A 13,936-nucleotide genomic window follows, 5' to 3' on the forward strand; every position below is an offset into this window, starting at 1 on the left:
TCCGGTTTGCAACAACACATTCATCATTTCTGCTCAAGTCCTCATCAGAAGTATCTTTAGAGTCCATATTTCCACAAACAGTCTCCTCAAAGCAGTTTAGGCCTTTTCTACCAAGCTCCTCACAGTTCTTCCAGAACCTTCCCCTTATCCATTTAAAAAGCCACTCCAACATGTTTGGCATTTGCAAACACAGCAGCACCAGCACCCCACTTCTCCGGTGCCAAAATCTGTTCTAGTTTGCTAATGCTGCTAGACTGCAAAACACCAGAAATGGATCGGCTTTTATAAAAGGGGGTTTATTTGGTTACAGAGTTACAGTCTTAAGGCCATAAAGTGTCCAAGGTAACGCATCAACAATTGGGTACCTTCACTGGAGGATGGCCAATGGTGTCCGAAAAACCTCCGTTAGCTGGGAAGGCATGTGGCTGGCCTTTGCTCCGTAGTTCTGGTTTCAAAATGGCTTTCTCCCAGGACATTCCTCTCTAGGCCTCAGCTCCTCCTCAAAATGTCACTCTTAGTTGCTCTTGGGTGTTTGTCCTCTCTTAGCTTCTCTAGAGCAAGAGTCTGCCTTCAACGGCCATCTTCAAACCGTCTCTCATCTGCAGCTACACTCTCAGCTTCTGTGCATTCTTCAAAGTGTCCTTCTTGGCTGTAGCTCCTCTTCAAAATGTCACTCTCAGCTGCACTGAGTTTCTTCTGTTTGTCAGCTCATTTATATGGCTCCAGTGATTTAATTTAGACCCACCCTGAATGGGTGGGGTAACACCTCCATGGAAATTATCTAATCAGAGTCATCACCCACAGTTGGGTGGGGCACATCTCCACAGAAACACTCAAAGAATTACAATCTAATCAACATTGGTACATCTGCCCACACAAGACCACATCAAAATAATGGAGTTTTGGGGGACATAATACATTCAAACCAGCACAGCTATCTCTACCTTTCCCTTTTGCCAAATAAATATATTGTGAAGAATGAAGTATGGTATCTGTTTAGCAGCATGCAAGCTGATGTGTTGAGAATACAAAAATTAAAAGCATCCATCTCTTCATTTTGCTCTCTTTTCCAGTAATTTCAGAGGTTGGATGGAATAATTTGTGCCTATGTTTCTTGGGCTCAAAAAAGTACCCAGTGACTAATACTGAAAAAATCTTCACAATGATACTCTGGGAGAGCCGTAAAAATGTCTCCTAGTTAAAACCACAGTTTTGGGAGCCAGATAGAACTACATTTAAATCCTGGCTTCACCACTTAACAGTTGTGGGACCTTTATCTTTCTAAACCTCATATACCCCCTTCATAAAACAATGATGACAAAATTACAAAAGATACAGACTGAAGGAAAATATATATGTGACATGCCCTGGCCATAATAAATCTCTGAGTTATTACTATAAGCATCAAGTAGACACTGTTGACTTTTGCTAGTGTAAGTCTCTGGGAGATATTTGTTCATTCTAATGTGAAGAATACTGAAACAGCATCAGTCTATAGTTTTGTGCTAAAATTCCTTTCCTTTCCAAGAGGAGGCACTTCCATTAGAACCAGATCACCTGCTCCACAGGGCTTGCAGATAGAGGAAGGAGATTCCTTCCCAGGAGCCAGCCCAGTGTGGAGGGGAGGGGTTTTCCACTCTTCCTACAGAAATCTCCCAAAAGACACCGCCACTTCAAAATGTTCCCCAAATGCAAGTGATTAAAAACAAACAAACAAAAAAAAAAACCCTCTAAGGAAAGAAGCCACTCTCATCTGCTGCAGCCCTGGGGCATCTGGCATCAACAACAACAAAGAATTCTCCCCAGCCCAATTTGGAAGCATTCTTGAATCATAAAACTACCTCCAGGTTACTTCTGAGGTCTCACAAAATGGCCACTTCCAATAAGCACCTTCCTGGTCGTAGTAGGAATTCTGCAAACAATCTAGAATGCAGGGCCTTGTCCTCTTCAACCCTAATGATTCCGTTTTCCCACCCATCCAACCAGTTTGCAAAAGAAATACTGCAGTAGTGTAAAACACACAGTATTCAGTTATCAGAGTTTTTGGTTCTAAAGTCACTTTGATGTCACTAAAAGCAATCATTCAAAGGACATGTTTTAAACTGGTATCCCAAACAAACAGGCTAACATGGAGCAGGGGTAAGTCATTGAATTCTAAGAGATTTTCCCTTGAAACGAGCTTTGCAGCAGAGGTTGTGACGCCAGGAAAAGATAAAAGGGAACAGAGTTGCAGAGAGAGTTCAGAATGACTTAAAAATCAAATATAATCATGAAATGTTAGGAGTTTAGCCAGATGAGCACACAGCACAATCTCAGCCCTCCCTTCTTTCATTAAGATTTCTATTTCTCATACTCTGAAGGCTGATGCCAAGGAGTGAACAAGCACAGAAGGTCCCCTGCGGAAGGTTCAGAGGGCTCCCAGTCAAGGCTGGCCCTATCATTAGGCAGAACAGGCAGTTGCCCAGAGCTGCAAAATATTAGGAGCAATGAAAATACGTGGTGACTGGCTATTCTGTGACTGACTGCAGGCTCGCAGGCACATTCTCCAGTCCACCTGAGGCCATAAAAGCCTCATCTACACCTCTCAATTCAATCAGGGACACAGTATTGATATCCAACATTAAATTACTCTGAAGCTTTTTAATGATTTTTATTGTTAAATACAGATATTCCCCATGGTTTATAATGAATATGTCTTAAGGAAGGAAGGGAGGGAGGGAGGGAAGGAAGGAGGGAGGGAGGGAGAAAGAAAAGAACTCAAAGGAGCAACATAGCTTGAACTACTCTGCACTCAGAAGTGTTTTAGTACACATATCTCATTGACTTATACATTTCTAGGGTCTGAATAAAGACTCACTGACTCCCTAAAGCAAAACTAGATTGTAAAGGTCTCTAAATTGCATTTATTTAAAGACAAGAGGCATTCGCTAAGGGCTGCCATTCTGTATGTTGATGCAATCAAAGAATATGGAAGAGTTGCTCATTGACCTACAAGGACCTTCGTACTTGATGGCAATGACTCAAAAACCTTCTCAGTAAACGGCACTGTTTGGTGCCCATGGAATGCAGAATTGTCACCACTAGCAGGCCATGCACTAGTGCACCAACACCCTTCTGCTCTAGCCTGTGCTGATGCTTAGCAAGAGGTGGGGACACTTGTTCCTAAATCCAGGGATGCCAGTTGTACGTGTAACTGTGATGTAATTTAATTAAATCATTACTAAAAATAATTAGCATGAAAATGAAGAGCCAGAGATCTACTGTTTCTATGAAAGCCACATCAAATGCATTGGAGAGAGGCAATAAAGATAGGTTGCTTTTTTTAAAAAATGCTGTCAACTGTAAAGGATTGAGAGGAAAATCATAAAATCTACAAGAATGCTGATTTCAGATTGCTTTGTAAGTTTCTGTACGTTCTCCCTTCACTTAAGAAACCAACATTGAACATCGTAAAGGGTCATATGGGTGTCACTCATCTGCCAAGGAAGAGCCAAGGAAGAACGTTAATCAGCAAATGCTCACTCAAGAGCACAGTCTTGACCTACTTCACAAGGTTTGTGAATTAGTATATAATTATCTGTTTCAAGTTTAAATACAATGTATAAGATTTTCGTAAGTTATTTTTTAAGAGTCCCTCCTTTAACTGGCTTTTAGTTGATGGGTCAACTAAGGCTTCTATTTTGGTTAAATAAGAGGGATTTTATGGTATTATATGTAAAAATGATATTTGGGGATTATGATGAGGTAATTTCTCCTTTCTTTTATCCTCAGCTCAAATGATAGAGAAATCTCTTTATATCCTTCCTTGTGATCTTTCCAATCAGTTGACATTAGCATCTATTTCCAGCTTAGATGGTACACAATTCCCTTCCCTACTACGAGTTACTGTTTTTGTTTCTCTTCCAAATGATACAATAAAATAACATGAAATGGCCTTTTAATCTTGCAATCATAAAAGAAATGTCCAAGGTTGGGGGCTCAAACCACTCCCAGATGGGACATCACAACTTGAGAAGAGACAGAACACATGGTTTTCCACATGTAAGACTTCCTCTGGGAGAACAATAAAGGCAAATCACAGGGCCAGGAATATTTATTCCTGCTTTTGTTTAATCTTTTATATCTTAGATTCTGGGAAAGAAAAACATGGCAATATGCTTCACTCTCTTTGTCCAGAAAAGCTATGATTGTTTATATACAGACGATCAGAGATAGTTAGGATGACTGTTCTGAGATGGTCTCTCCATCACAGTCAACAATGACCAAGCCACAAATTGATTTCCACGTTGCCAGCCCTAATGGGACACCTTTAATGATTGAACAACTGAACCCAATCTAGTTACTTTGTAGTTAAGTTGACTGGATCATCAACTATATATGATCTGAACAGTCTACTCAGAAGAAAAAGTTGATTTGTTTGCTCTAAAATATGTACCTGTGTCACTTATATGTTCTAGTGACACATCAGAAAAAATTTTAACTAGCTAATTATTTGTAACATTTTCCCACGAATATAATAAAATTCTATTATGATCTGTTTTGACATATCCAGACAAGGAAATATCCAGGTTAAATCATGGCCCTGCAAACATCTGCTAAATGTGGATTCTATTATGCAACTTTATTTTTTCTTGCTCCCCATCTCAGGACTTATCCCTTGTTTATATATCTATAGTCTCTCACATTGTATTTAATGGGTAATGATTACTACAAAACTTTTTTTAACTGTACGGTTTTACTCAAAGTGTTCTCCCCATAAATTCTAAAAGCATCCACCGTGAAAGTTGTCACCCTGAAACCAAACCATTATGGTAATTCCCAAGATCACCCTGAAACCAACCCATTATGGTAATTCCCAAGATCACCACAGCTTCCTACCACCAGATACAGTCATCTTGGCATTAACAGAGTTCTAAGAGGAAATCTTAGAATCACCTTGGACTACTGTTAATTGCTGACAACTGGTAACCTCCTAGAGCTCCAGTGATCATTACCTACCAAAATGGAGATATCAAAGAAATTGCATATTGGCTGTCTGTTTATATTGATTTTAGACTGAGAAGTTCCTTGGTAAAATGTAATTCCAATGTGAGCATTCCAAAGGCAAAAGCCTATTTGATAAAGTTGTATTCTCAATGTTGAGGAATGAAGGAAATGGAAGGAAGGAAAGAAGGGAGGGAGGGAGGGAGGGAAGGAATATGAAGAAAAAAAAGAAAGTTGACACTTTCCATAAATAAATTAAATACTTATAACAAAGTGAATAAGAAGAAAAGAGGTGGGGGAGGTCACTGACTGAACAGCTGTAGTTTTCTTGAAGTAATGACTATATAATATAACACTCCCAGAGAAAACTCTAAGAGGTGAAGGGGAATGTTAAATAGAGGGAACTATGGACTAACTCCCCCACTATACTCCACTGACAGGTTTTTAACTGGTGTATTCAAATTGTGGCTTAGATCAGGGGCACCACCAAAGATCTGCAAAGATCTGCAACTGGTGTATTCAAAGTGTAGCAATTGGTGTATTCAAATTTAAGCTTAGATCAGGGGCACCACCAAAGATCTGTGGTTGTAGACAACCACAAAGGGTAGCCTACAAAGTAATGTTGGTAAACACTTAAATGTTAGGGAGGTTTGAATGTTAGGTTCTATACCACATTATTTTCCTCATATACAGTATCTCCAATTTAAAGAAGTTCATAGAGTGCAAAGATAGATGCATTTTTGATGTTAACTGTATTAGCACTTATAAAAGCAAAAAAGGTGACCATCACAAAAATTAACATCAATATAAAAATGGTGAAATAAATTGTGATACATCAGTAAAATGGAATACTCTACCACCATTTTTTTTGATTAAAGAAAAGAAAGAAAAGAATTGTGTGTGTGCTAAACATGCAGAGAAAGAGAGACAAAGATTTTTATAGAATTATAGGAAATTAGGAAGCAGACAGAAGGATACACACCATACTTAACAATCGCAACTTCTGATGAAGAATGAAATCAGAGGAATAGACAAAGAATGCATTTTACTTCTTATTTACAGAATTCAAAATTTGCAGTATTGTGTATTTCCTGTTTTGTTTTGTTTTGTTTTTCTCAAATTAAAAATGTAAAGACATTTTGTGACAAGACCTATGCATTCTCTGAGTGGGAAATACAATTTCCACTATCCCAAAAGTTCCTACGATGGAACCTGAAGAACCATGGAACCAAGAGGTGTTCCCTTTGTAGTGTGGACAAGCCCTAGCAGAAGGAGATGCAAGAATCTGATTGTGCCCAATCTCCCAGGACCTCCAGGAGGAGAAGTTGCCTAAGGCCATACCTGGTCTATGACCACATAAGGTTAAAATGCCTAGCATGTGAATGGCAAAATTGAGAGCTAAAATATCAAAGTATGCATTTCCTTCCAAGACAATACCACCTGGAGAAGATTCTAGAAGCTAGCCACAAAACATCTTGGAGTTACATCGCTTATTAAATTAAAATTTGTAGATTTCAGAGGTAAATAAAACTGCTATCCAAAAAGGTAAGAGAAACTGCATATACTGCTTTTATTAACTTTTTATCCTGCCTGAACCCCAAAATCATTTGGGATGATTAAAAAGTAGTATGTCATATGTAGCAATATGTAATGGAAAACAACATCTCTAATCTTCAATTAAGAAGTCATCTGGAAACAAGAAGTCGTACTTAATTAAAACAAAACTTTTCTTTCAATTTACTGCTAACAAAGTAACTTCTGTCTAACATCTGATAAAGTAAACATATGATTTTATATGTTGTATTTATCAATAACCACACATGCTGTCCCATAGAAAATTCAACCTCTTTTCATAAATTAACTGATCAAAAGTCGAGGTAGAATCAGCTAATTATCTCTACATATAGTACTTTATTTATTCATTCAACGATTCTCTGGCAAGGACTTACCTACTCTACACCAGGAACTCTGCAAAAGTTCTCTGTAAGGTGGAACGTGCTATTCAAATATCAATGGTTGTTTTTCAGTCTGAGGGGCCATTTCCCAGTCTCTGCTTCCTTACAGCAGTTACTGACTACTCCTGCAAAAATAAGAAAGAGAATCTGATAAGTTTCACAGGGGTGATAGAGAAATTTCAGCTACTTCTACCTTTTTAAAGAGGATTGTATATTATTCTCCATTGTACCCACACTAAAGGCAAAAGGATTAACCTAGGTGGCTTAAAAAAGTGGGGAATGTTGGGTAGGCAGCACCACCTAATGGCTGCTGGACAGAACCTGTATCCTCCACCTTGGGAATGTGTGCAACTCTGTCACTTTTTCCTAGATGGACTTTAGACTCGGGCAGAATAGGCAGTGACCCTATTATGTTTGTCAAGGTCAAAAGAGGCACATTGCATGGACCACCTCCTTAAATGCTGGTAGAAATACAGTTAGACAACATCAGACTTATTTAGAATCAAGGGTAGCCACTTATCCTACTCAAAGCTAATAAATTTAGGGTACCACAACTTGTAAGACTGCATTGGTCTGTTTAAACGCACCTCTTCTGATTCCTGCTGTAGCCGAGGAAATAGAAATTTCCTCAAATAAACCCTGCTATAACTTAGCATATATCTGAAAATGAATTCTAGGAGAAATTGAGCAGATTCTATTTCTCAGGATTAACTTCAAAGAATAGGATTGAGAAGATGGATAATGCCCCTTCCTTCTCATTGCAAAACATACATCTAGAAGAAATGCTTTCTTCAGCTCTTTCTACTCTAACCATACATTGTTATTATACAGAAACAATAATGCATACTTTTGTGTCAGAAAGTAAAAAAGGGTGTCATTTACTGGATTAATCCATGAAAACTTCCAGCTTCTTTAATTCCACATTTTTTCCTGGGGGAAGAAAAAGAATAACTAAATCTGATGAACAGATTCTATTTCTCCCATCTTCTCACTGCTACATAATCTGGTCTTTGTCTTCAAGGCTTTCAATTCCTTGATCTTTACCTCCTCACACAGTCTCCTACTACTCTTGCCACATTTTTTCAAACATATTTACAATGGAATCCTAGTTTTCTTAAGCCCATTCAACCCTTTCATACCCTTTCTTCCAATTTTTAATCTCACATTATGCCAGCCGGCAATTTTGTGCTTGATCCCCATTTTCAACACTAAGCATTGTTGGGGGGGGAGGGCAGGGAGGAGAAAATAACACAACTGAGTGGACTGGATCTACAACATGTTCATTCTATCTCATTCCACCTCGCCTTAGTCCACTGAGTAACCCTGCCATTCTTCTAATTTGATTGACCCTTTTTGAGTTTCCCTCCACAGCTCTTCCCATTCTTTTCCACCCTTCTCAGATCCCCAACACACCACAGTTTACCTTGGTACCTACTTCACTGAGATGGTAGGTGACTTCCAATTGGAACTGCCTCGACATCTTCCCCTAGCTATCAACTTTTTTCTACTTCTTATCATTTTCATATTTTATCCTCATACAACCACAGGTGTCTTCCAAATCTACCTTCTTCTCTCAGGGTTTAACCTTTTTCTTCCCTCTTCATGTATTTAATGGATCATTGTCTCTCCTCACATCTTCCAACCCCCTCTGACTGAACATCTTCCTTCAGTGATATAAAAATACAAACCTTCCTTTGGACCTTTTTGGCCATCAAGATAAAGTCCCATCCTGCTCTTCTTTGCCTAACTTCTAGAAAGAGTAGTTGTAACTCACTATCACCACATCTTTCCATCTCTTTAACACTCTAACCACTTACTATAATCTTTTGCTGCCATTATCCAATGGCATTCAGGCTCTCAAGTGGCACCAATATCGTCCTAATTAGCAATCCAATTACCTCTCCTTGGGTCTCACCTTCTTCTGTCTCTCCTCAGGATCCAGTCCTGTTTTACCATCTCCTGTATGAAACCTCTTTCTACATTGGTGTGGTGGTTTGAAGCCCATCTCACAGGAAAAAAAACAACAAACATGTTCTTAAATCTAATCCATCCCTATGGATGCAAACCCATTGTAAGAAGGACCTTTGATAAGACTACTTCAGTGAAGGTATGACCCACCTCATTCAGGATGGGTCTGAATCCTATTACTGGAGTCCTTTATAAACAGCATGAATACAGAGAGAGAGAGAGAAAGTCACAGAAGCAAGAAGTTGAAATCAATGAAACCCAAATGAGAAGGGAGAGACCCAGCAGACAACATGTGGCAGAGGTGCCATGGATCACCAGCAGCCGGTCTTCAGGAGGAAAGCATTGCCTTGATAATGCATTGATTTGGACATTTTCTCAGCCTCAAAATTGTACTAATAAATTCCCATTGTTCAAGCCAAATCATTTCATGGTATTGCTTTGAGCAGCCTAAGAAACAACAACAATTGGCTTCCAAGACCATATGCCCATTTTATTCTCCTCCTACCTCCCTAATCATTCTGGACCACTGTCCCCACACCCCTTGCCTTGTTGTTACCTCCATGGTAACCATGTACCCAGCACATGGGATACATCAGGGAATGATGCAAATCAAAATTCCTGCCCCCGCGAAGCTTACATTCTAGGAGGGGGAGACAGAAAATATCATAGTAATTAGGAAAATAATTTAGCATGTTCAAAGGTAAAATAAGCAGATTATTATCTCTCTCTTATAGATGAGAAGATGGAAGGTAGTAAATAATTTAGGTTTACTCCAATCCAGAGCTCTGACCACTGAACACACACTCTTTTCCCCATTCTTTACAAAATTCCCAATACCAAAGCAAAGACCTCTGAAAGAGGAACCCACAGGTAAAACAGGTTTTCTTTATAACCACTGGCTTTCCCCTTCCTCTCTTAAGTGCTTATCCCCTTTCTGTACTCTCTTACCACCATGCTTAGCCCCTGGATTGTTTACTCTCCATATAAAACTCCAACCCAAAGAAAGAAAAAAAAAATCAAAAATTTATCTTGTATTCCTTCATGCACTTAACAAAGATAGGCTAGAATTTTGAAAAGTTCAACTTGGAAGTACAAAGAAAATACAAGAGGCATAAATTTGGTTGATCTTCTAAAGTACAGGTTTCTGATCTAAAAATACATAAGTGACTCCCCCAGCTCACTCCACCATTTGGAAAATGTCCATATATAAGATATTGAAGGCTCTTGATTTCACTGTCCATTTCCAGGCTGAGGGACCCAGCAGGGTGGATTCCCATTGCACCCCCATGACCTGCTCTTTACAGCTGGAGGTTATTAGCTCCACCCTCCTGTGGAACAGATCTTATGTCTCCACCCTTTCACCCCATCCCCATCAAACTAATGGTCTTTCTAAAATCTACCAATTAGACTTCTTCAATATAACGACAAATTATTTGGAAATCCATAAAAGTTAGTTTAGTTCAGTTAAACAAAGCTCATATTGAGCTCCTTCTATATGCCAGCCCCATGCCTGGTACAGAGCGTTTAATCAATATTTGCGGAATAAACAAATAAACAAACAATAAATAAATGAATCACTGTGACCTGAGGCTACACAGATGAATGCAACATATCCCAGCCCTCCAGGAGCAAGTTTAGCTCACTTGCGGAACATGTATACACACAAAATTCAACATATTCAAAAATCAATTCTTCATCTTCTCATTAAAAGAAAACCTCTTTGTCTCCTCCCTCAACCCCCATTAAGTTCCCTCACTTATTTACCTGCAGAGTCAATAACTTCCCTCTCTCTGTGCATATGTGCAGGCCATTCCTTCCTCCTGTAAAAATCCTTCCCTGAGTCTGCGCCTGCTATGGCTCCACACCTCCTCCAAGGCCTCAAGCAAATCTCTTCTTGCCCCGAAACATCCTCACCCTCCTTTGTTTCTCTTAATGAACTCAGTCGTGTTATAGCATGTTTCACAATCTTTCTTGTGTCCAAATAATTCCTATTTGTCTCCCTGGCAGAATTTTGAGCCCTGGTTAATCTCTGACTCTATTTAACCCATCTTTGGAGTCGCCATGGTACTCAGGCCAATGGTGATCAATTTGGCTTGGAATTAAAATGGTTTGTCAGTAACTAAAATGAGCAGAGTATGGTGTTAATTAAGAATGACTGAGGTTTAAATTCTAATAAAAAAAATGAAGAAGAAAAGAAACAGCTTTATAAGAACAGAAGACAGTACCCTAATCATCAACTGTGTCTCAGTCTCATCAATCCTCCAGCAAATGCATAATCTTCCAGGAAATCCCACTAATTTCTCCAACAAATGCAAAGCCATATTCACAGAGGAAACAGGTGAGAAAGTTTCACTAACTCAAGCTTAATTCATCATTGCTACTATAAACACAACTCAAAGTATATGCCCTGCAGATAGTAGGTCAATAACATCAACCCTCATATGAAGGATGATCCTACCAACGAAAGAACTAGGCTGGAAAAAAATATAAAAACAAACTTTTAACTTGTTCAGTGTCAGTTTCTGAACCAGTCCCAGAATAGAGCCCCCTGGAAGCCTAGAAGGCAATGGGAGAGAGAGTAGGGAAAGGGGAACTGAAACTTTAGGGAGACCAAGACAATAGAGAGTACTTGCTACCTTCTGCTGGTCCCCAACCAAAACTTTCCATGTTCTGCACCCTGATTTTTGCTCTGCAGATACTGATGAAGCCCCTTCATGTTCTCCTGACATGAACTTCAATTTCTCCATCTCGTCCTTGGCCACACACACCTGGTTGGTTTGCTCCTTTCTTGAACAACATCATGAGATGCCGTGCCCCCTGATGGTCTCTGACTCTGGCTATCAGTCATATCCCTGGTAAGACAAAAAGGAATGATGTTCCTGATCCCAGACATATAATCTTCTACAGCTTATTGCTCTAGTGATAAAAAGAAACTAGAAAAGACAAGCCTAGAGAGAAGACTGCCAAGGACAATATATATTTGCTTGATGGGTTCCCTCTATGTCTACCTCTCTACATAACCAACCACAGTGGCCACAGTCCAGGAAATGGGAATATCTGAAAATGCAGGGCCACCTCTGCAATATAGGCATGATAAAAATTGACCATAATTCCTATTTGCCAGATGTCGTGGCACTGACATCCAGGTTGAATTCATAGTTACCAGTCAGCTTGGGTCATTTCTGAGGCTCTTCACAATCAAACCTAAACCCCAATATAACCTCCTCATCAAAACTCATAATGTCAATGTCAGGCACCCTTCTTTCATATTTTCCCTAATGTACATCTCCAATCTCTCCCCATATTAACCATTTTACTGTGCAATTACCAATGCGAGGGTTAAATGGTTTACCAAAAAACATAAAGTCTTCTCTAACCAGAATCCAGCTGATGAAAATACCTGATTAAACTTTTTCTGCACTTTTTTTTAAGTCAAAAGACCATGAAAATGAATAGAAAACAGATTATTTAGGGGATAAAAAACTTATAGAGAATATCCCAGGCCCAATCCATAGTTAGCCCAATCTCCTGCAACTTCTCCATCTACAGAGTTATACAATGAGAATTTATAGCTGACTGATAACCCTGAGGCACTGTAAAATTCTTAATCATCAAAAATGCAATTATGTTCACTATACTGTAATTACAAAGGAAAGAAAGTGCACTCATACATTTTACAAAGATATTCTGAAGAGAAAAAATCATGGGTGCATGTGGGAGAGAAGTTTCTAATTAACTTTCAATTAATCAGAAATTCAAGTAACCAGATAACTCCATTTCTTAAACATTCTGTAATTCCATGAGCACTTGCTATGTGCTGAGTATTGAATTACTTTATGTTGGTAAAATGCAAGAAAGGTCAATTCCTAATTGACAAATGGAGCACCTTTCTGGAAATCCAATTTAACAAATGACTCCACTCTGGATTTGCATATCAAGAGAGGTCATTATGTAAATATGCCAAGCTTTGAAATTTGTAGATATTTTATACCTCTGAGTACAAATGAGATACCAATAATAGCTTTCAAGTTTTATCTTATGAAACCATGAAGTATTTCTCCCTGCCATAGGAATGTTTTAAATGTAATGCAGAGCATTAGTAGGGATGAATAGATGGACCCTTTATGTTGCAAGTGATAAAAGTCTCAACTCAGACTGATTTAATAAAAAATTTGTTGAGTTGTAGCTGAAAAGGCAGGAGGAAGCCATGGTAAGGCTGGATCCAGCAGCCGGAAAGATGTCACCCAGGACCCGGTTCTCTCTTTTCTACCTGGCACTGACTTCCTCCTCAGGTTGCCAAATTCTAGATTTCATATCCTCATGCCTTGACACTCAGAAGAAGAAAAAAGACTCTTCCTATAGTGTTGGAGAAGTAGTGGTGCATTTTCTTTCTGATTTGAAATTCCAGCAGATGTTTCCTTGGGTCTCTTTGATCCTGACTGGTTTAAATATCCTTGACTGAGTCAAGCTCAGTAGCCAGAGAAGAAAGGGCAGCTTGATGGCATAGGCCAATGGAGGGCCATCCCTGGAACAGGGTTAGTTTAGTTCTATTCAATGCCACAAGGCTGAGAATGAAGGAATGTTGTTTCCCAAAGGAAATTCATGGTACTCTTAGGAAGGAGAGAGGGAGATGTGGTGGCTTTACCAGTCCAAGTTTTCCAGAGAAACAGAATCAATGGACAATAGATAGATGATATAGATAGATAGATACATACATACATAGATAGATAGACAGACAGGTTTATTTTAAGGAATTGGCTCATATGATTTTGGGAGCTGGCAAGTCTGAATTCTGTTAAGGCAGGGAAATTCCGATAGGAGTGATATTGAAGCCTTGAATCCAAATATCTTAAAGGAAGCTGGCAGGTTGGAAATTCCAACGAGAGTTGATGTTGTAGTCTTGAGTCTAAAATCTGTAGAAGAGGCTGGAAAAATTGGAGAGCAGTAGAGATGTAGCCTTGAAGCAGAATTTCTTCTCTCTGTAACCCCCAGTTCTTTGCTCTTAAGGCTTCCAACAGACTGGATAAGGC

At 39.1% G+C, this 13,936-nt stretch overlaps 1 protein-coding gene across 3 annotated transcripts in view; it reads left to right on the plus strand.

The window, feature by feature from the left end:
• Nucleotides 1-13,936, plus strand: part of AQP4 (aquaporin 4) — a 76,830-nt gene that overhangs the window by 34,771 nt on the left and 28,123 nt on the right. Inside the window, exon 6 of one of the 3 annotated variants that reach the window (XM_037805594.1) lies at nucleotides 8,874-9,046. The exons of the other annotated variants lie outside the window; for them this stretch is intronic. Within the exon in view, the coding sequence (XP_037661522.1) occupies nucleotides 8,874-8,936 (63 nt within the window). The 3' untranslated portion in view covers nucleotides 8,937-9,046. Of the gene's footprint in view, nucleotides 1-8,873; nucleotides 9,047-13,936 lie in introns of those variants that run through there. 3 annotated transcript variants of the gene reach the window in all.

Source organism: Choloepus didactylus, chromosome 16 (assembly GCF_015220235.1).
Source record: "Choloepus didactylus isolate mChoDid1 chromosome 16, mChoDid1.pri, whole genome shotgun sequence".
Lineage (NCBI taxonomy): Eukaryota > Metazoa > Chordata > Mammalia > Pilosa > Megalonychidae > Choloepus > Choloepus didactylus.